This window comes from Dama dama, chromosome 7 (genome assembly GCF_033118175.1).
Source record: "Dama dama isolate Ldn47 chromosome 7, ASM3311817v1, whole genome shotgun sequence".
NCBI lineage: Eukaryota > Metazoa > Chordata > Mammalia > Artiodactyla > Cervidae > Dama > Dama dama.
In genome coordinates, this window is record NC_083687.1 from 11,092,336 (window position 1) to 11,116,375 (window position 24,040).

The window sequence follows — 24,040 nt, forward strand, 5'->3', positions numbered from 1 at the left end:
AGCTCAATTCCAGAAAAATAAATGACCCAATCAAAAAATGGGCCAAAGAACTAAACAGACATTTCTCCAAAGAAGACATACAGATGGCTAACAAACACATGAAAAGATGCTCAACATCACTCATTATCAGAGAAATGCAAGTCAAAACCACAATGAGGTACCATTACACGCCAGTTAGGATGGCTGCAATCCAAAAGTCTACAAGCAATAAATGCTGGAAAGGGTGTGGAGAAAAGGGAACCCTCTTACACTGTTGGTGGGAATGCAAACTAGTACAGCCGCTATGGAGAACAGTGTGGAGATTTCTTAAAAAACTGGAAACAGAACTGCCATGTGACCCAGCAATCCCACTTCTGGGCATACACACCGAGGAAACCAGATCTGAAAGAGACACGTGCACCCCAATGTTCATCGAAGCACTCTTTATAATAGCCAGGACATGGAAGCAACCTAGATGCCCATCAGCAGATGAATGGATAAGGAAGCTGTGGTACATATACACCATGGAATATTACTCAGCCATTAAAAAGAATTCATTTGAATCAGTTCTAATGAGATGGATGAAACTGGAGCCCATTATACAGAGTGAAGTAAGCCAGAAAGATAAAGACCATTACAGTATACTAACACATATATATGGAACTTAGAAAGATGGTAATGATAACCGTATATGCAAAACAGAAAAAGAGACACAGATGTATAGAACAGACTTTTGGACTCTATGGGAGAAGGCGAGGGTGGGATGTTTTGAGAGAACAGCATCAAAACATGTATATTATCTAGAGTGAAACAGATCACCAGCCCAGGTTGGATGCATGAGACAAGTGCTCGGGCCTGGTGCACTGGGAAGACACAGAGGGATTGGGTAGAAAGGGAGGTGGGAGGGGGGATCGGGATGGGGAATACATGTAAATCCATGGCTGATTCATGTCAATATATGACAAAAACCACTACAATATTGTAAAGTAATTAGCCTCCAACTAATAAAAATAAATGAAAAAAAAAAAATCATGGCTTGGTCTTTCTGGTGACCAGTCCTCATCCAAGAACCATTCAGGAGCCCACCCAGGGTTGCCCTGTTAGAAAAAAACACTCCTATCACACAGGTAATTACAAGTTTCAGGAGCCCTGTGTCAGGAACAGAGATCAAGGACCAATATTAGAACAAGAGACATTCCTAGTGTTCTTGTCACTTTGGAAATAAGAAGAGTTTAAGGAGTCTATGCCAGGGACCAGGGATCAGAGATCAACATATATTTTCTATTATCTCACAGTCTGTCTCAGGAGGAACTGAAAAGCCACAACTCCACCCAGAATTCTACCTCCTCCCCACTCCACAGCTAGGGATAAAGGCACAAGGCTAAAGTGAACAGCTGCCTACCGTACACCATCCTGAGAAGAAGATACTATGGCTCAGTAGGTCAACTCTGAGTAGTCTAAAGAATGACAATCCAGAAATCAGAAAATACACTCTGACCCAGATGACTGCTGAGCTGCTTTTAACAATCTTGAAGGCAAGTAGCTTCCATATGACAGCACTCTCCTGACACACAGCCCACTGACAACACATCCGCCTCTCGAAAGAACTGATCTCACACACACACACACACAGACAACCACTCCATTCCGAGAAGTTCCCCACTCTAAAAGGATCTCTGGCATTTAAGGTAAACAAACCTCAATAAAACTAGGCAAGTATTCAAAAATCATAGGTATTCTAATGGCCTGGGTTCAAATACATTTCCAGGAAAAACTCCCAAGCTTTTGCTCTATTAAACAAAAAATGTCCTCCAACCTTTTACTTGCAATGTACTGCAGTACTAACCTGTATAAGTTAATTACCTGACTTGTGTGCAACAGCCTACACACACACACACACACACGTGCACACAGAAAACCTCTGAAAGAAGAATCAAGAGTGAGAAACAGGGTGGCTAAAGATGGGTGGGAAAGAGATTTACCTTTCACTCCGTATCTTTCACAAATTTTGAATTTTGTACTGTGTGCAGCATATGTATTACCTAGTCAAGGTAGTCTTTCTGAATAAGTTATCCTAAAAAGAGTGTAAAGAAACTAGGGTCTCTACTTCACATCCTTTCAGACCTGTCTCTTGAAAAGACTACAGTATTTTATCTCTACCTGTACAATACTTAAATACACTTGTATTTTTGCTCATTCACTGGCATTTACATCAGATGCTTCACAAAAGCAATGGCTTCCATTCTGCCTTGTTCATGAACAGTATCCAACCTGGAAGTAGGCACTCAGTAAAAGTTTGTAGGACAAATGAATAAATGAATGAATAAATCTAAGACGGAACACTTGGATTTACCTGGTGATACAGTGGATAAGAATCCACCTGCCAATGCAGGGGACACAGGCTCAATCCCTGGTCTGGGAAGATTCTACATGCCACAGAGCAACTAAGCCCAAGAGCCCCAACTACTAAAGCCCGTTAGCCTAGAGCCCATCTGCAACAAGAGAAGCCACCGCAATGAGAAGCCCACACACCCGAACAAAGAGCAGCCCCCCACTCTGCAACTAGAGAAAGCCTGCCCACAGCAATGAAGACCCAGCGCAACCAAAGGTTAATTAATTAATTTTTTAAAAAATGAACACCTTTTCCTATTCAAAAGGTTAGGAAGAAAAGGCTTCAAAAAGGCTGGGAATAAAGCCTGAACACTCTTGAGGATCTATGTTACCTCAACGCAAAAATTCTCAAGATGGATTCTAGTTTTCGTGAGTGGTGAGAGGATTTTACTCAGAAACTCAGGTGTATATGTTTTATTACTAAATTTTAAGTCTGAACTTTATTTCCAAATTCAATTCCTTATGCTTCTTTTATCCATATGTTATCTTTTTTTGCCATGATGGTTCCTTTGTTTTGTTTCATGTTAACCACCATCAACCAAATCCTTTAGATTCAGCACCCATAAACTTTACACCTTGTTTCTATTACTCTGACCTACATAAAGAAAAAAGTGATGATGACAGGAAAATTTTATGAGCATCCCTATTAATCTTTATCTTCAAATTAACTAATATTAACAAAACTTTAGAATCCAAATTTGACATATATTTTTGACAATGAACCACTATCGACAAGTCATTATATCACTACTTGATTATAGTTTGTTGGTGTGTTTACTTAATTGCTAATAAAACTTTCCAGGCTATCAGCAAAATGAAAACCCTTTTCCCTCAGGTTTTCCCTAGGCATCAGTAGGGTTGGGGATCAGCATAGCATATCAAGTACCCAACACAAATCCTGTGAGATGGTACGGACTTTCAAGTCCAACATCTGAAGGAAATCCTAAATGTCCTATGACAGAACCATGCAGAGAGATTCTGAAAGGATTTACAACCAAATACACACACACCTGCTATAAGCTGATACTCAAGACTATCAAACACCTTGTCACTAAGACTGGAAATAAAAAAAGAGCTGCACGACTTCTCTGAGACCTATCTATCAACACTTTACTGGCAGACACTAGCATTTGGTATATTTTGGTTATTTTCAGTTCCTCCACTAGACTGCAAGCTTCCTGAAAGTAGGGACTACATGTTCACTCACTCATTCATTCACACAGTCAACAAATAATATTGAGCATCTACTACCATTCTAAGCACTGAGGACACAGGAGTGAATAAAAAAGATAAAAGAGACATTCATTCCTATCCTCAGGGACTAGCCTGCATTCAGGTGAGGAAACAGACAATACATAGAATGAACACACAATATGTCTCAATGGTGACATGTGCTGTCAAGAAAAAAAGTGTTAACAGATGCACAATGGACTGGTGTTATTTTAAACAGGGTGATCGTTAAAGACCTGTCTGATAAATTTAACAAAGACCTCAGATGAAGGACGGAGCCATGCAGATACCACGGGGGAGAATCAGCACAGAAGCTAGAGGGCTGGAAGAGTGGGGTGAGAGAGAGGGAGGGTGCTAAGAGATGAGGTCAGAGCTATGGCAGGGGACCAGATCACCAGAGCGCGGTTTAAGACTTTGGATTTGCTGAGACAGGCCACCACTGGAGCAGAGGAGTGAGAGAATCTGACTTCTGTGTCAAAAGAAATCACTCTACCACTCTAGCAGTGAAGACTAGAGGGGTGAGGGGACAAGCAGTGAGGAGAATAAAGTCATAATCCAGGCGAGAGGCAATACAGGGTTAGGCCAAAATCGTGCAGTGGAGGGAATTCCCTGGCAGTCCTGTGGTTAGGCTGCTGTGCTTCAACCGCAAGAGGCAGGGGTTCAAATCCCTGGTTTGAAAACAAAGATCAAGTAAGCAGCGCAGCACAGAAAAAAAAAAGTGTTCTTGAATAAGAGCCTTGCCTTTTGCTACTATTTCCACTACTGTTTCTACTAAAGTAGATACACAATATTCTATTTATTGAAAAATGAGACTCACCCAAAAGCAAAAGATTAGGACAAGAAGTAGGAAAGAATAATGAAGATCACAGTACAATTTCAGACTAGAATCCACAACTTGGGAAGCAGGTAAAAAAGGAGGTAATGGGAAAAACATCTAACTGACACCTGTATTTACTAGGCAGGGACAAGGGAAAAAGTATGGGGACGGGCGTGCGTGTGTGTGCACACACACACACTCTCTCGCCCCCCCTCTTCTCTTTCTCTCTCACACACACACAAAGCCTCAGGAAAGATGTAGAAAAACAAGGATCAGAAATGTCCAGTCACCATAAGACCCAGCAATCACACCAGAACTGAAAGAGACACATGTACCCCAACGTTCATCGCAGCACTGTTTACAATAGCCAGGACATGGAAGCAACCTAGATGCCCATCAGCAGACGAATGGATAAGGAAGCTGTGGTACATATACACCATGGAATATTACTCAGCCATTAAAAAGAATACATATGAATCAGTTCTAATGAGATGGATGAAACTGGAGCCCATTATACAGAGTGAAGTAAGCCAGAAAGATAAAGACCAATACAGTATACTAACGCACATACATGGAATTTAGAAAGATGGTAACGATAACCCTATATGCAAGACAGAAAAAGAGATACAGATGTACAGAACAGACTTTTGGACTCTATGGGAGAAGGCGAGGGTGGGATGATCTGAGAGAACAGCATCGGAACATGTATATTATCAAGTGTGAAACAGATTGCCAGGCCAGAATGGATGCATGAGACAAGTGCTCGGGGCTGGTGCACTGGGATGACCCAGAGGGATGGGATGGGGAGGGAGGGGGGAGGGGGGTTCAGGATGGGGAACACATGTAAATCCATGGCTGATTCATGTCAATGTATGGCAAAAACCACTACAATATTGTAAAGTAATTAGCCTCCAACTAATAAAAATAAATGAAAAAAAAAAAAAAAGTCCAGTTAGCTGGATCCATGCACTCGTGGTGACTCTAGAGTAATGTAATACTGTACAATCCCCGAGATATGCTACAAAAGGACTCCCCAACCAGCCTGGGCTCCACTGGAAGCTCTTCACCATGGTTGTCACCCCTGGGAGTGCCACCTCAGCCTTACTCCCCCCTCTGGAGCCTGGGGGAAGGTCTTTTCACCTGCTCCCTGGGGGCATTTTTACTGACAAACACTCAGGCTACCAGAGTCTCCACTCACTGAGAGTCTTCAATGTCAGTCATCCCTTCACCCAACCTAGTGAGCTCAAGGATCTGAGGAAATGAGAACCAGGAACCCCATGCCAAGAGGCAGGCTCCTGATGGAAAAGCTCAACAAGCAAAACTAAGACCTTTAAGGACAGTTTTGTTCTTTGTTTTTAAAAAGATTTTTTTTTTTTAATAAAAACAGTTTTAATGCACAAGGAAATCTGAGATGATCCAGTCAATACTTACCTTTCTGCCTCAGTAAAAAAAAGACCCCTGAGGGGTAACTTCAACTTTCCCAAGCACTGTGACGTCACCCCATGTATAGTCAGTATCACTAGCCTTTCCAGGAGAGTCTTTCACATTGCTAAATATTTCAACTGTCTAAAACGTCTGTGTCACACTCCCCTACCCCAGGCCAGGAAGGGCAGAGTACAAGCAAGCTCACCCCTTGCTCTCTCTTTCTGTATCTCTCCCTTTCTGTAATCACAGAGGCTCCAAAGTAGGAAAGGAAAGGAAGTAAGAGAGATGATTTCACTGGAAGTGCTTTAAGAAGGCCCAAGGTGAACACCAGGACAAAGGTGAGTGTCGTCATACCCAATTTAGTGTAATAAAATCTTACTCAAGAAATGTTTCAGTATTCTGTAATGTTTATGATAAAATATTAATTGGAAGATATGGCAGATTAAAAATATAAATGCAGAAACTTTCTGCCAGTCCAGTGGTTAGGACTCCAAACTCCCACTTCATAGGGCACAGGTTCCATCCCAGGTCAGGGAACTAAGAATCCACCATGCTGCACAGCTTAAATAAGTAAGTAAACAAATAAAGTATATTTATTTGCTAATCTTTGTCAGTCATGATGTAGTCAGTCCATATCTTGACTGTGGGTCTACTGTTGAAATGCAAGTTGTCTTTCATACACTATGCCCACCATGTGTGACCTGTAATTTTCAGTTTTTTAAGAAGAAAAACAAAAACCTGAAAATATTCATGAAGTGATCTATATGCAGAGTCTATCTAGACTTCTAAGACTTCTTCTCCATCTTTTTTAGTTTTCGAATCCGTATTAATAGAGCAGCAATTTTTTTTTTAATAACTTGAAATTATTGGATCATTCCAAAGCATTTGAAATATTTTTCACAAAATCATTCTTTTTGAACTCAAATTTCACCAACTGACGTCATATTTAATTACACTGCATAATTACAATTTTCAGTGTATTACAACAAATACACACAGATGTACAGATAAATACAATGAATATATTACAAAAACCATAAACAAATACAGGGATCAATACAACTGGTTGGGAGGCCACATGGTCTGGAACCTGTCAGGACCAGCCCCTCACAGAGTAGAGGCAAGGGTACCAAGTGGTTACAGCAGAGGCTGGGCAAGAGACTGTCCACTTACACCAGGTTCACTGTAAGAAACGCTAATCATCACCAACGCCCCAACCTAAAGGTCTTAATTTATCAGAATGTCACCATAATTAGCAAAACATCTAAGGAGGGGAACTTTCCTGCTATTGATGCTTGTTTATCAACAGGAAAAGCAAACAGAGATTTGAAGGAAAGAGAACTCATTTTCATCATGTTGTTGAGTCTGCCCCTCTAGGCTTCTTGCCTGCCTGTCTCCTTTGTAACTGTATCATAGAACCTGACATTTGATGAGTGCTCAATAAAGCTGCTCAGTAAACTTGCTGAATATGTTCACACACCCCAACCTGGATCAGTATCTCAGCTGCTATCACTGCTGGCCTATAAATAAAATTTTCTGGGGCTGGAAAAATGGAATGCTAGAAGGTTTGACTCATGGTCTATTATCTGCTAGTATTTTCCATCTCTTTTTCTTTACATTTTAAGTATGCTTCCTGACACTGGTTAACTAAATTTATAAATCAGGGTCCTATTCATACTCACATTATTATTGTTTTAATGCTAATATTGATAGTATTCTGTAAATTATTCTATCTTGATTAAAGCCATTAGTGCTCATTAAAAAATAAAATTGGGTTGAATGTCCTATTGAGTTTGAATTTCACATTCCTGCAATGCATGGCAGCTAATGCTTCCAGTTTCTGGCACTACTATTGAGAACATAAAAGTTCTCCTGGAACTAACAAATTACTTCCCTTCCAACACAATTATATAATCTGAGAATTGAATGGCACCCTAGAGATTATTCTGTGGTCCAAAATCCCTCCCAATTAAGGGTTCCAATAAAAAACCACTAAACTTTTTGGGACAAGGAGGGATGTTTATCTTTAAATCCCATGTTACAGAATGCTGCACCAATATAGTAGGCTCTTAACACATGTAAGTTTAAACAAATCTAAAATACACCCATTTCATTAATTTTATTCTTCCTAGGCTTTAGCTGTATTATCTACTGAATCTGTAATTAAAGATTTGCATGAATCTTCTGCTCATTAACCAATGTTCAAAAAGAAATTCAGTAGAGGAAACTTCATGATCAGTCAAATGTTTTAACATCAATGCTGCTGGTACCGATATATAATAAACCTTCAACAGAAAATAGAAAATCAAGTCTTCTTTACTTTGCTTATGATCCATAAAGGGTTTCCAATTTATCCAAAATAGTCACATGTTCTCAATTCCTAGTATGATTTATTTAACATGTAAAGTCTTGCATCATTCATACAATTATATACCCTTCTACTTATAATTGGGGTTCCCACAGATTTAACCATATTACTGCAGTAAGACATGTTATTATGCTAATTAGTTTTCCCTCCAATTAACAGCCTGTGATCCCATCTGATTTCCCATAATACGACATGATAATGGGGAGAACAAAGCCTCTGGGGCAGTAAACATCACCAGTCATTTTACTTTATGCAAGTATGTATTCCAAAACAGTACACAATTTACAGCAAGGCACTGCCTAGCAGTTATTACACTGCATCTGTTTTGAGGACTTTTACAATATATTCTTGGACACAAAGTATACATTTCCAAATCTAGTTTCCTACTGTTTCACTGAAAGGAACACACAAAATCTCTCAACAGTACAATTACAGTGCTTTTATCAACTTTTTTTTCCCAGGCAATAAATTTCCACTTCCTCCTAAATATCTTTGGACAGCAACTTCTGGCAACCCATCTGTCTTTCATCACAGCTTCTTTTCATAACTAACGGGTCAAGTTCTTTTCTCTCCATTTCAACACGATGTACTGTACTTGCAGCCCTGCCACGATAGCCCACTGCTGAATGCTGGAATACAGCATATTGAATTTCACTGTCCTTCATTGTTCCCAGTTTAACTGCCATTTTATCACCATACACACGAGAGGAACGCCTTCCCACAAGCATCTTATGAATTTCCAAAGCAGCTATTCTTTGAGGATTTACAAAAAAACATTCGCCTTCTCTGAATTCCCTTTATCACCAGAGAAACGGCTTTGAGGAGTTTAGAGATTTTTTTTTTTTTTTAAGTACCCTGTGCAGATTCTAAGCATTTCTATTTTGCAAGCAAATTTAATCCTAAAGATCTTCCCAGGGCAATGGAGGAATGTCAGAGCAAAAAATCTTAAAAGACCGATTTTGGCTTTCCCAATTAAAATGAAAAAATTTTCAACCCACAAAGATTATCTTATCAAATTGTCCTTTCTTCTCAGGCTTACACCATATGGACTACCCAGCGCAGTGGAAAACAAACAACTGGCTTTGGCTTTTGCACAACGCCCTAAATCTTCCTGAGGCTCCCCCCACCGCCTCGGGCTCCCAGACGTACATAATCCCTCGGCAAACCCCGAACCTGCCAATGAAGTGGATGCTTTCTCCGCCACAAAGGGCCGGCCCCGCGCCGCGTGCACGGCGGCTCCTGCACACACACATGTGCCGGGCTGGCCTGACACAAGCGCGGGGCTGCCCTCCCCGGACCCCAAGCCGCAGGCCCGGCCCGAACGCCGCGCGCTCTCCGCGGCCACCGCCTTCTGCCCGCCGCCCCTCTCTCCTCAGTGACAGGAGGCCCGCTCGCGAGTGCCCCGGCCGCGAGCTGCCGTCCCCATCGGCCCGAACCTCAGACCCACTTCCCCTCCGCCCACCGTCCTCGTCCCTTTCCCCCTCGCCCTCGCCTCGCCTCAGGAAATTCCGTCGGAACTTCATTCGGGCCGAACCGAGCGGCCGGGCCCGGGCCGCGCCTCCCGCCTCCCCCAGCCCTGCGCCTCAGTCTGAGGTGACCACCGACCCCGGAGACCCCCGGCCGGCCCCGCGCCTCACCTCCTCCTCACTCTCGCTGCGGAAACACAGGCATGCGGCCCGCTTCTTGTAGCCGTCGCCGTCATAGGTGCGGGTCTGGTTCGACTTGAGCTTCATCATCCTCCGGGCCCAGGATGGGGGGTGCGGCGCGGGTCTCGGGAGTCGAGGGTGGGGAGCCCGCTCCGGACGGCCGCGCGCGCGCGCGCGCCCCCGGCTCAGCCAAGGGAAGCAGGGAGAGGGAACCGCTACTCCGCTACACGGCTCCGCCGCTGGCTCGCCGCGGCCGCCTCATTCCCCCCGACCGAGGCCCCGCTCCGCCGCCGCCGTCACGGCTGCCGTCGCCGCCGCCGCGGCCGCCGCCCCCTCTGCCGCCGCCACCCCCGACGACGACCGCGCCGCCATCTTGGGCGCGCTGCGTCAGCGGCGTAAGGCCGCGCCAGCCTGCGGGACGGCCGCGCGCTCGCAGCGCCGGCCGCGTTCGGGAATCGCGCCCTCCCAGTCCGCGCGGCGTAAACGAGCGTCTGGGATGAGAGGGCGCCGCGGCTGGACGCGGCCACTACGCCAGTAGCGTAAGGGCGGGGACGGGGAGTCGCTCTGCGAGGAAGCGGAGGGGGAAAAGGTGCGGGTGCTGGGCTGCCCGGCTCAGCTAAAGAGGCGGAAGCAAGAATTTGCCCAAGGTCACGCCGCCTGGTCTTTGGCCTTGCCCATCCATCAGGGAGCGGGTGAGACGGAAGGTCTAGAGGTAGAAAGTAGGATGCAGTTAAACGCAATGGAGCGTGCAACCCGAGATGCCTGGGATTAAGCACTGCACAGAAACGAGGCAAAAGGTGATGCACATTTCATTGACATCCAAGATCTCTGACAGTCTATGGGCTGGGTCATGTAGTTCATTGAAAGGACAGATGTTTTATTTTACATCTCTTTATCGTGCAGAAAGGCAAATGCTTCCTCTTTAGGCATACAGGAGGGCCAGGAAGGAGTGAGAAAGACAGTGTGCAAATCATAAGGCATCATCATTTGGGCTGTAAAAGAGGAGGATATATTGTGGATGTCAAATAGATTCTCCAGAGAAAGACATACAGCCAGACGCCCTCCAGCAAGATAAAAGGAGTGTGACTTGTGAAAGTTCTTAATAGCCCACACCGAAAGTAGTCCATGTGGATGCCCCGGAGGTTCTGAAAATCCTGTGCGGGATTTGTTTGTGAATTGCTTATTACCCCCCTCCCTTTTTTTTTTTTTTTTTTAATTTGTGTGTATTTAGCATAGTCCAACGGAGAAGGCAGTGGCAACCCACTCCAGTACTCTTGCCTGGGAAATCCCATGGACGGAGGACCCTGGTAGGCTGCAATCCATGGGGTCGCGAAGAGTCGGACACGACTGACGTGACTTAGCAGCAGCAGCAGCATAGTCCAAAAAGATCAGGATTTGAAGCCACCATCAGGATTTGAAGACATGACTGAGCGACTTCACTTTCACTTTTCACTTTCATGCACTAGAGAAGGAAATGGCAACCCACTCCAGTGTTTTTGCCTGGAGAATCCCAGGGACAGGAACCTGGTGGGCCGCCGTCAATGGGGTCGCACAGAGTCGGACCCGACTGACGTGACTTAGCAGCAGCAGCAGCATAGTCCAAAAAGATCAGGATTTGAAGCCAAACAAACCTAAGTTGGAATTCATTTACATAATTTATACCCCTCTAAAATAGAAATAAATGCATTTGACACCTGGCACATAGTAGTCACACATTGTAACTACAAACATACCTCGATTTATTTTACTTTGTTTTTGTCTTTTTACAAATTGATGGACTGTGGCAATCCTGCATTGAGCAACTTTTTTCCAACAGTATTTGCTCACTTGTCTCTGTGTCACATTTTGGTAATTCTTAAAATACTGCAAGCTCTTCATTATACTATGATCAGTGATCTTGCTGAAGGCTCAGATGATGATTTGCATTTTTTAGTAATAAGGTTTTTCTTTTTTTTTTTTTTGGTTGCATTGGGTCTTCATTGCTGCTCACAGGCTTTCTCCAGTTGCAGTGAGCAGGGGCTACTCGCATGCTGCGGTGTCTGGGCTTCTTATTGCAGTGGCTTCTCCTGTTGCAGAGCACAGTGCGCGCCTGGTGGCTCAGAAGGTAAAGAATCTGCCCGCAATGTGGGAGACCTGGGTTTGATCCTTGGGTTGGGAAGATCCCCTGGAGAAGACAATGGCTACTCACTCCAGTTTTCTGGCCTGGAGAATTCCATGGACTGTATAGTCCATGGGGTCGCAAAGAATCAGACATGACTGAGCGACTTTCACTTTTTCTTGTTGCACAGCACAGGCTCTAGAGCTGAGGCTCAGTAGTTGTGGCTCACGGGCTTAGTTACCCTGTAGCATGTGGGATCTTCCTGGAGGAGGGATCGAACCTGGTCGATGTCCCTTGCATTGCAAGGTGGATTCTTAACCACTGGGCCACCAGGGAAGCCCATGAAGTACCTTTAAATTAAGGTATATGCATTGTTTTTTAGACATAATGCTATTACACAGTTAATAGATTATACTATAGTATAAACATTTGCCCTAGGAAAACAAAAGTTCCTGTGACTTTTGCAATATTTGCAATCTTGAAAAATTGCTTTATTGCATGGTCTGGAGCTGAACCAGCAATATCTCCGAGGTATGCCTGTAATGTTATTGGCATTTCACTAAGCCCTGGACACAGAAGATATGGAATTTCAGTTAGTTGTAGTTAATCTTCACATGACAGAATTCCCCAAATCCTGGTCATTTTGGTTGTCTTTCTAGCTTCCTCCTCTGCCATTATGTCTCTAATTTATTTTTTAAATATTTATTTATTTGGGTGCCTCAGGTAACATGTGGGCTTCTCATTGTGGTGTATAGGTTCAGTAGTTTGTGGCATGCAGCTTAGTTGCCCCACGGCATGAGGGATCTTAGTTCCCTGACCAGGGTTTGAACCTGACCAGGAATCAAACCCATGTCTCCTGCATTAGAAGACAGATTCTTAACCATGGGACCATGAGGGAAGTCCCAAACACCCCAATTTTTAAAAATGGAACATGTAATTGAACAGATACTTCACAAAATAAGACCCAAAAATGCCCAAGGAACACACAGAAAAGTGCTTAAGATCATTATTATTAGGTAACTGTAAAACTACAATGAGATACAATATCACACTCATTAGAATGAATAAAATAAAGAAGACTTGCCACACTAAATGTTGGCTAGGATGTGAGCAACTGAAACTCTGATACAATGGTTGTGTGCCAGTTGTACAATGAAACACCACTCTGAAGAAACTTTTAGAAAATTCTTACTAAGTTAGACCTAGCCTGCTGCTACTGCTAAGTCACTTCAGTCGTGTCCGACTCTGTGCGACCCCATCCCTGGAATTCTCCAGGCAAGAACACTGGAGTGGGTTGCCATTTCCTTCTCCAATGCATAAAAGTGAAAAGTGAAAGTGAAATCGCTCAGTCATGTCCAACTCTTCGCGACCCCATGGACTGCAGCCTACCAGGCTCCTCTGTCCATGGGATTTTCCAGGCAAGAGTACTGGAGTGGGGTGCCATTGCCTTCTCCAAGACCTAGCCTATGACCCAGCAATTCCATTCCTAGGTGTTTACTCGATAGAAGTGAAGATAAATGTCCACAAAAACTTATATAAGAATGTTTATGGTAGCCTTATTCGTAATAACGCCAAACTGGAAGTAGCCCATGTGTCATAAGGAAAATAGATAAATGATGGTATATTCGTGCAACTGAATACTACTCAATCATAAAACAGATTACTGACACATGCAACAATATGGATGAATTCCAAAAACATTATAAGTGAAAGAAGCTACTCATTTTTAAAAGTGTATGTTGGGAACTCCTTGGCAGTCAGTCCAGTGGTTAGGACTCTGGGCTTTCACTGCAGGGGGCACAGGTTTTGAGCCCTGGTTGGGAAACCAGGATCCCACAAGCCATGTAGTATGGCCAAAAAAAAAACGTGTATATTATATATATATCCATTTCTATAAAATATAAATACAGACCAAACTAATCTGTGATGATAGAAATCTGATAGTGGTTGTAGGAGGACTGAGGAAGGAATTGTCTGGAAAAGGGCAGAAAAAACATCCTGGGGGTATAAAAATGTTTTATGTCCTGTTTTAGGCAGTGATTATACAGGAGTATGCAATTGTCAAAACTCATTGAACTGAGTATCTAAAATCTGCATTTTATTGTATGTTCATTATGTTTTCATTTAAAAGGTTAAAAATCAGTGCTTTTTCATATCCCAGGAAAACAATGAGAAAATCAAATTAAAATACAATTCCATTTAAAATACCATAAGAATCCTTAGGAATAAATTTAACAAAACATTTTGCACTAAACAGTATAAAACATTGTAGAGAGAGACTGAAGATCTAAATGAATGGGGAGATAAACCGTATTAATCGATTGAAAGATTTGCGAGTGTTAAGAAGTTAATCCTCCCCAACTTGATCTGTATATTCAAAGCAGTCCCAATCAAAGTCATGCCTACATTGTAATCCCCAGAACCCATGAATAACTTAGCTTACATAGGAAAGGGGACCCTCCAGATGTTATTAAAGATCTCGAGATGGGGATATTAGCCTGCATTATCTGGGTGGCTCCAGAGTAATCGAAAGTGTCCTTAGAAGGGAAGGAAGGAGACAGGAGAGTCAGAGGCCAGAGAAAATGAGGTAAAGACAGCAGTAGAGGTCCGAGGGAGAGAGAGTTACAGATGCTGGTTTTAAGATGTTGGAAGGGGCCATAGAATGCAAGTGGCCTCCAGAAGCTAGAGAGAACAAGAAAAGAGATTGTCCCCAAAGCAGCCACAGGAACAACTCTCCTGACCCATTTAGGACTTCTGACCCCTGGAACAGTTAAGATATTAACGAGAAATTTGTGTTGTTGTTGTTTTTCTTTTTCTGGCTATCCCCTGTGGCATATGGAATCTTAGTTCCCTCACCAAGGATCCTCCCCTACTTTGGGAGCGTGGAATCTTAACCCCTGGACCACCAGGGAAGTCCCTAAATTTGTGTTGTTTTAGACCCCTAAATATGTGTGGATTTGTTACAGCAGCAATAGGAAATGAATACACCTGGCAAAAAATGAAAACATATGTCCACAAAAAGACTTGTACAAAATGTTCACAGCAGCTTTAGTTCATAATAGCCAAAGAACACAGATGTCTGTCTGTGATGCAGGGGCGTTCGGGGGTGGTGTGGGAAGGGGTGGGGAGGTGGATTAACTAAAAAGAGACATAAGAGAATTTTACAGGAAAGTGAAAAGTTCTACATCTTGATAGGGGTGTCAGTGCCCTCCAGGCAAAAACCAAGCATTTACCAGTAGTTGAACAAGTTGGGATTTTTGCTTCTTGCAATGATGGAGAACACGTACCAGAGAGGAGCAGAGGGCGTCTCAGGTGTTAAAAACGACTTAGGTGATTTGGGGCAAGTTTTAAAGAAACAGGGCTTTGTTCTGGATTGGATGTTGTCAGGAAGCAGGGTAATTCTATGATTGGGTATCTTAAAAAATGAACATGGCTAAAGTCATAACTGATAGAGAAGCTGTTTCTCATATCAGCTAGGAGAGAGGTGTGTTTTATATTTACTGGTTTACTGTGAACTTGTTCTTTTCTGTGCTTAGACAAGATTATAAGGGCTTCCCTCATAGCTCAGTCGGTAAAGAATCTGCCTGCAATGCAGAAGACCCGGGTTCGATTCCTGGGTCGGGAAGATCCCCTGGAGGAGGAAATGGCAATCCACTTCAGTATTCTTGCCTGGAAAATCCCATGGACAGAGGAACCTGGCAGACTACGGTCCATGGGGTCGCAAGAGTCGGACACGACTTAGTGACTAAACCACCACCACCACAGACAAGATTATAAAGTTTTGTGACTTTGAGTCACAGTGTCACCTTCTCTGATGCTGATGTTTGATGACATTGTTTATATCCAACAGGAGAGTGACTTGACCTCACTGTGAGCGCCAGGCAACTTCCAGCATGCCAAAGCCTGCTTGTAAGGGTCAGGCCAGTTCCTGGATGTCAGGGGCTGCTTTTCTTTTTCTCATGCAAGTGAGTTACATGGTTGGATCCATTTGTCAAAAGGGTAGGGTTAGGATTTGTATATTACATTGTCAGTTGATCCCCAAATGCCTTTACAAAGAAAATAAAAATGAATAAATTGTAGTACATCCGCATAGTCGGATACTACTCAGCAATAGAAAGGAATAAATTACCTATACAGGCAACATCACAGATGAATCTCAGAGCCATATGCTGAGCAAAATAAGTCCGACACAAAGGAGGACATACTGTATGGTTCCAGTGTTCTTTAATATATATTTGTGTGTGTGTGTATATATATGACTGCACCAGGTCTTAGTTGCAGCATGTGGGATCTAGTTCCCTGACCAGGGATTGAACCCAGGCCCTCTGCAGTGGGAGCATGAAGTCTTAGCCACTGGACCACCAGGGCAGTGCTCTGGTTCCGTTTCCTGCTATTCTGGGGAAGACACAATTCTGAAGAAAGTGTTGCCCACACAGGGGCAGCACAGCGGACCTTTTTAGGGTGATGGAAAGGTACTGTGGCTTTGCTGTGGTGGTGGTGACATGTCTGTGCCTAGTTGCTCAGTCGTGTCCGACCCTTTGCGACCCTCTAGACTGTAGCCCACAAGGCTCCTCTGTCCGTGGGGATTCTCCAGGCAAGAATACTGAAATGGGTTGCCATGCCCTCCTCCAGGGGATCTTCCCAACCCAGCAATCGAACCCAGGTCCCCAGCATTGCAGGCGGATTCTGTACCATCTGAGCCACCAGGGAAGCCCAAGAATACTGGAGTGGGTAGCCTTTCCCTTCTCCGCGGGAACTTCATGACCCAGGAATTGAACTGGGGTCTCCTGCATTGCAGGTGGATTCATTACCTGCTGAGCTACCCGGGAAGCCTGGTTACATGCCTATGTTTATCAAAACTCAGAACTGTATCCCTGAAAAGGGTGAATTTTACTGCCTGTCAACTTGACTAAAAAATTACCAAGTTAGGGGTAAGTGGGTATAGGGATCCATGTAATAAGTGTGGCAGATTGTTGACTGTTGAAGCTTGGTGGTGGGTATATGGTAGCTTATTACACTTTTATGTTTATCTTTGAAATTTTCCACATTTTTTTATTTTAATGGAAAGGGAAATCTCTGTGTGATGACGGCAAAGATGTCAGAGTCATTTGATTGTTCGTCCCTCCCCCCTCCAGCCTCCCTTCCTGTACACTCTTTGCATATTAATGAGCCGGTGACCCTAGATTCTCAAACTGACCTCCTGCCTTTCATGCACTGAAATGAACTAGAACAATTTACTTTGACATTTCTTGCTGGTACTCTTCAGAAAGTTTTGATACCATTTGATTTGTGACTTTTACAAGTTTTGCTCCATTTTGAGGTCTCTTAATTCCCTCAGCTTGGGGATCCTCTCCCATTTAATATGTATTTTTATTTATTATTTTTCCTCTAATATGTATTTTTAAAGATGCTTCTCCTCACAATGGCCTCTTTGATATGTCAGTAAACCATGCAGGGCTTATTTTTTTTAAGTGGCTGTTCTTTTGGATTTGTGCCATGCATTTATCACGGGCTTCCAATAAAGCACTTTTAATAGAAATGGGCTCCAGGCTTTCTATGGGCTGTAACTTTTTCAACAATTCCTTTCATTTCTCCCCCTGCTAATGCCCTCATTCTGTCCTAGTTTCCCTTTCTAAAACTGAGCAATCAAATGATGGATTTCCCCCCCTTCCCTTTCCCGTTAGCAAGCTGAATGTGTATTGTGGTCACTATTGACTGAGTGGTTTACCCATGACCACTCAGTGCCCCAGTGTGGTCACTGCACAGACCTAGATTCAGTTCACAATTTCCTGCAGTGGGGTTTCAAGTGTTAATATTTGCCAAGCATCCAGCACTCCTGGCTACACCAATCCTCACCATTACGTTGTTAACTACTCACTATCAATCTACAGGATAAATCCCAACTCTCACACCTATTAGAGTGGCTAAAATAAAAAGACCAAACAGCCCAAGTTTCAGTGAAGATGAAAGCAATTCAAAGTCATATGCTACCAGTGGGAAATGTAAAATGGTGCAGCCACTTGGGAAAATAGTTTAGCCATTCTTCAAAATGTTACAAAATTGCTGTGTGATCTAGTATGTACCCAAGAAATGTAAAACTATGTGTCCTCACAAATGAACATGAATGTTCACTGTAGCATTAGTCACAATTCCCAAATGCCCACTAATAGGTAAATGGATTAAAAATGGTGCTGTATCCCTACAATGGAATACTACTTTGCAACAAAAAGGAACTTGATACCAAGCAATGACTGTGATGAATCTCACTGTGGCCAAGAAGCCAGCCTATAAAAAAGTGCATACTGTATAATCCCATCTTTATAAAACTCTAGAAAATGCAAACTAACCTATATTGACAGAAAGCAGATCAGGCACAAAGGCTGGGGATGGGGCGTGGGATTGCCAGTCATTATTTTGATTTCATGGGCTTACACATATGTCAAAATTTATCAGACTGTACACTCTAAATAGAGGCATATCTCATTTATACCCCTTCACAGATACTGCGTTGTTGTTTTTTTTTTTAATAAATTGAAGGTTGGTGGCAACCCTGCATCAAGCAAGTCTATATGTGCCATTTTAAATTTTTATTATTATTTTGAAAAAATATTTATTTGGCTGCACAGGTCTTAGTTATGGCACTTAGTTGTGGCATGTGGGAGCTAGTTCCCTGTCCAAGGATTGAACCTGGGCCCCTTGCATTGGGAGCGTCATGTCTTAGCAGGTGGACCACCAGGGAAGTCACAGTGCCATTTTTTAAAATTAATTTTTATTGGAGTACAGTTGCTTTACAGTAGTTGTGTTAGCTTCCATTGTACAGCAAAGTGAATCAGCTGTATGTACACATATAACCATTCTCTTTCAGGTTTCCTTCCCATTTAGGTTACCACAGAGCACTGAGTTCCCTGTGCTCTACAACAGGTTCTCATTAGTTATTTTATACATAATATCAGTAGTATATACACGTCAATACCAATCTCCCAACTCATCCAAACCTCTCCCTTCCTCCCTCAGTGTCCACACACTTATTCTCTATGTCTGTGTCTCTATTTCTGTTTTGTGAATAAGATCATCTGTCATCTACTATTTTCCAACAGCATTTGCTCACTTCATATCTGTTATATTTTGTTAATTCTTGCGATATTTCAGACTTTTTCATTATTATTTGTTACGCTGATCAGTGATCTTTGATGTTACTACTATGACTCACTGAAGGTTCAGATGGTAGTTAGCATTTCTCAGCAACAAAGCATTTTTTTTTTAATAAAGCATTTTTAAATTAAGAATATGTATATTGTTTTTCAGACATAATGCTGTTACGCACAACAGTGCATCATAACTTATACGCACCGGGAAATAAAAAAATTTGTGTGACTCATTTTACTGCAATTCACTTTACTGCAGAGGTCTCAAACTGAATCAGCCATATCTCCAAGGTCTGCGTGTATATGTACTTTATGTCAATTATACCTCAATAAAGCTGAAAAAAAAAATAATAAAAATAGGGACTTTCCCAGGAGTCCAATGGTTAAGACTTCACCTTCCAATGCAGGGGGCGCAGGTTCCATCCCTGGTTGGTAAACTAAGACCCCACATGCCACTCAATGTAGCCAAAAATAAGAAGAAAAAAGGAATAAAAAGAATACAAACTCCTAGACTTGGGGAAGGGAGCCCCAGGCTGCTTCTCTGGTTACTCTGTGGATCCACGCCTAGGCTAGTCTCATGCTACTTTAAACTGTTCGATTGAGCTCAGATGGTCACAGTGGCCCACTGTGGGAGGCCTTTCTCTTGATAATGTTTGTTCCCCTCATCCCCAGAAGCCACCAGTTCATTTCCAACCCCAGCCACCGGGCCCCTTAGTGTATATTTCTAGGCCTGCCTCCCCAATGCTGGCAGTCCCTCCACGGTCACATTTATCAGTGTCACAGTTGCTTCTGCACTCCCAATCTAGGCTCCTGCAGAGGCTTTTTTTTATTTGGCTGCACCACACAGCAGGATAAGGAAATGGCAACCCATTCCAGTATTCTTGCCTGGAGGATTCCATGGACAGAGGGGCCTGGCAGGCTACAGTGCATGGAATCGCAAAGAGTGGGGCACGACTGAGTGACTAACACGCGCGCGCGCACACACACACACACACACACACAGCAGGAATGTGGGATCTTAGTTCCCCAATCAGGGACTGAATCTGAGCCCCCTGTATTGGAAGCGTGGAGACTTAACTACTGGACAGCCAGGAAGTCCCTTCCACAGAGATAGTTTTTTTTTCACCAGTGTCCTTTCTACAGCAGGAGATAGCCCTTCGGAGGCCACCTCTGCCAGGACATCATTCATGCAGCAAATAATTACAAAGTAGCTACTACTATGTATGAGACCCTGGGCTACGGCCCTGGACAAGGCTGTGTCACAGAGAAGATGGTCCAGCATCCGAGCAGCTTCCACACAGCCTGGAGAACTTCAGCGCCCAGGGCATACCAGGAGAAACCCCTAACTGGACTTTGCAGTAGGGTGGGTTCTACCAGGAAAGGCTTCTCAGAGGACATAATTTAATCTGAAGAATGAACAAGACCCCTGAGTGGACAGGGGTGGGAGAATTTCCCCCCACATGGAATACCACAAGCAAAAAAAGCCTGAGGTTGAGAAAGGGCGTCAGTGTAGCTGGATTCTGGAATTTGGAGCTTTATTTTGGTCGACAGATGAACCTGTTAGGCCATGCGCGGAGCCTGCCATTGCCTAGATTCTAGAAGGCTCTGGAAGGCAACATGGAACTTTGGAAGGATTTTAAGATGAAGAGTACCTTTGTTTACATGTGTCTGTCAAAACTAACTGTGACTAGGGTGAGGAGAGTAGTTGAACACAGAGCAGAGCTACAGGCAAGGGACCTCTTGGGGCATTGTACTGCTTCTGGGGGAGGTTCTCAGCAGCACCGAGCAAGGAGGAGAAAGGGCTGGGGCTGCAGGCTGTCTTGCAGTCCTGCCTCCACACCCAGCCTCATCAGCTACTGCCGGTAGACCACCAAATAATCCCGAGACTTTGTCCAGAAAGCCCAATCTAAAAACGTCACTGATCCATCCTCTGAGCGCCAAGAGTACCGTATGTTCGTTGGAAACAGGCAGGCCAGGTCCCAGGACAGATTAAACCAGGTCTCCATCTATGGGCTTTGAAACAATTGCTCTAGTAGTGCTCTCAGCGAGACTCCTTTCTCCCAGGTCCTAGAATGGATGACTGCATTCTGAGGCAGACAAGGAGGAGCCTGTGAGGCTGCGTTCCCAAAGCTTGGAGAGTCTGGGCACAGCTGTGCCCCTTGTCTCTCAGTCCTCACTTAGCCGGTCTGGCTTCTGGAGACGAGGAGAGTTGGGGAATTCCTAGGGCCCACACTGCCCTGCTGAAGGCCAGGCCAGGCACTCACATAGGGAGGGTCCAGGTGGGCCCTCATGTCTTCAGGGCGAGGATGTATGCTTCTCAAAAACATCTTCATCTCCCAGCATCTAACGTAGGTATGTGGCAGCTGCTTCTCGAAGGTCTATTTATTAATCAAACCAAAGTCTGGAGTTCTAGAGAAACACAGACGCTTAAAGCTGTTATTGGCACTCCCTGTAAGGGGACTGTAGTTTTCAGGGAAAGGGGATTTGTGTCCATATAGGGAAGTTTGTATTAGGAAAATGTGCCTTCAGCTGTCAGCTTCAAAAATCCCTTAAAAATCCTCTGGAGCCTGTTTTGGTGGTAGCGGTGGTGGGGATTAGCTGGTGAGCCAAATATGGGGCTGGTGGGCAGCTGCCAGGCTTTCATGGGCCTCAAAACCAACCCTGGAAGAAAGGCTCAATCTTCTCCACAGCTTCCACCGGTGATGGATGTGCCCAGGGGGCCTGCGCCCCTTGTACTCCATCCACCCCGAGTGATCTTCTCAGGCACTTGTAATAGCAAGTATTTGTTTTCCCCAAACTTATTTGTTCTCCAATCCTGATTGGTCTCACCACCAGCCCCCTCACCCACCACTGCCTCTGCCCTCCCATTTCCCTTCAGTCTGGACTAACGATCTGCCACCAGTACAGTATTTGGTATTAAGGTCTCAATGTAGAGCTTTGGTTTTGCTTTCCTAACTGAACAGTGAGGTCCTTAAAGGAAAATTTCAAGCCTTTCCAGAGCACCTATCAGCATCGATCCCCAAGCAGCTAATCAGTGATTATTGATAGGCAGGGGTCATTCAATTTCCCAACATAGGGGGAGGGAGGGAGATTGGGAGGCAGCAAGAACCACCTCCAACTGTGTATTTTTATCTGTAGTCTCTGACTCTACCCTGTAGATGCCTCGGGTTTTCCCAGAGTGCATGGGTGATCTTGGAGAACACATTCTGGAATGAATTTAAATCACGAGGGAAAGGGTTGGCAAAGAGCCCTAGCTGAGAAAGTGACATTTTAGGCCAGAAAATCACCAAGGCTATAGAGGAAACCCATCTGCTCCCTTGCTGGCCTCGGTGGGAAATAGTAAAGCTGAGAGCTAACATTTCACAGCAGAATCCAGGTTAAACAATCACAAGGCGTGTGAACACAGGCAACCACTTGACATCGCTCGAGCCAGCAGAAAAATTGGATAAAGAGCAATCTTTGGCAAGGCAGCCAAGGCTGCTCTGAAACAGCTTCCCCCAACACTGCCTCTCTGCCAAGGCAAGCTTCTACTCATTGGTGGTTCAGAATACAAAGTTCACCTCCCAGGACCAAGTGCACACTCAGGGTTGCTGTCGGCTGCCACCTTGTGGTCTAAATTACAACAGCCTGTCCAGACTGAAGTAGGTGGTGGTTTTTAGTTCAGTTCATGTCGCTCAGTCGTGTCCAACTCTTTGCAACCCCATGGAATGCAGCACGCCAGGCTTCCCTGTCCATTGGGTCAGTGATGCCATCCAACCATCTCATCCTGTCGTCCCCTTCTCCTGCCTTCAGTCTTTCACAGAATCAGGGTCTTTTCTGATGAGTCAGTTCTTGGCATCAGGTGGCCTAAGTATTGGAGCTTCAGCCAATAGGTGAACCAATATGGTTTTGTGGTTACCAGCAGAAAACCACTTGGGCAGTTTAGAATTTCTGCTACCAGTTTCACCTGGTTATTACTCTCCCTCTCCATATAAAGCTGCAGTACCCCACAAATGATCCCCAAGTTCCCATACCCCTTAAAAGCCACTTCTAGCTAGTCTTTCCTTACCTTGGTGGGCCTGCTGGCTGACCCAGAGTTGCTCCTCAAAAGCGGACCCCTGTGCAGGAAGTGCAGATTATAACCATCAGCAGTCATTTGATCTGCAAACCGAAGTTGGCATCTCACCCAACAAACTTGCCTGCAAGCCTATGCCCCTGGGCTCTGAAGGGGCTGCACCTTCAAGACTTGGTTCCTGGCACTGTGCCAGGCATACAGTGCTTGTAGTGTGGGACCACAGCAATTGTCCCATCAATCCTCTCTGGTTACAAGATGGCACTCTGTGGTCACAGGACTCTGCACTTTCATTGCCCTGGGCGTGGGTTCATTCCCTGGTGGGGGAATGAATTTCCTGCAAGCCAGGCAGTGTGGTAAAAACGGGAAAAGGTGACATCTGGCCTCACCAAGAATAAACACCATTCACTCATGTTGTCTTATGCTAGGTCACCAACAACAAACTTCAGGAAAACAGTGCATTTCCTGTTTTGCAGGAGCCCTGGGACAGCAAGAACTCCAGTTGTCTGTTATTTTTCTGATTATGCAGAGATAAAAAATCCCAGGGTGGGTAAGGGGCCTTCAGATTGCTGGGCAGTCCCTTTAGGATGCTTTTGTGTGTTTTTCTGTTTCTTATAAACCCCGAGCTTTGAAGATTAGTAATTCCAGCACCAACTGAACAGCAGCTTTCCCAGCAGACAGAGCCGAGCCAACGCCATCGGTCTGGACACTCAACTTTCCCACAGCCTCCCACAATGGTGACCACACGGGACAGGACTCTACAGGGAGCAAGTGCCCGGGTCAGAGCCAAGCACTGCAGCTCGCACGGCAACAAGTGATGTCACCCTGGAAAATGACAACTCCCCAAACCAACCCGGTCCTGCCCCACTTACACTCTAACCCTTAAACCT

General features: G+C 44.3%; 1 protein-coding gene across 1 annotated transcript in view; it reads right to left on the reverse strand.

Moving 5' to 3' along the window:
• NUDT3 (nudix hydrolase 3) overlaps nt 1-10,137 on the reverse strand; it is a 114,183-nt gene extending 104,046 nt beyond the window's left edge. The window contains exon 1 of the mRNA XM_061146472.1: nt 9,848-10,137. Within this exon, the coding sequence (XP_061002455.1) occupies nt 9,848-9,946 (99 nt within the window). The 5' untranslated portion in view covers nt 9,947-10,137. The remainder of the gene's footprint in view (nt 1-9,847) is intronic.
• Between the last annotated feature and the right edge of the window lie 13,903 nt (nt 10,138-24,040).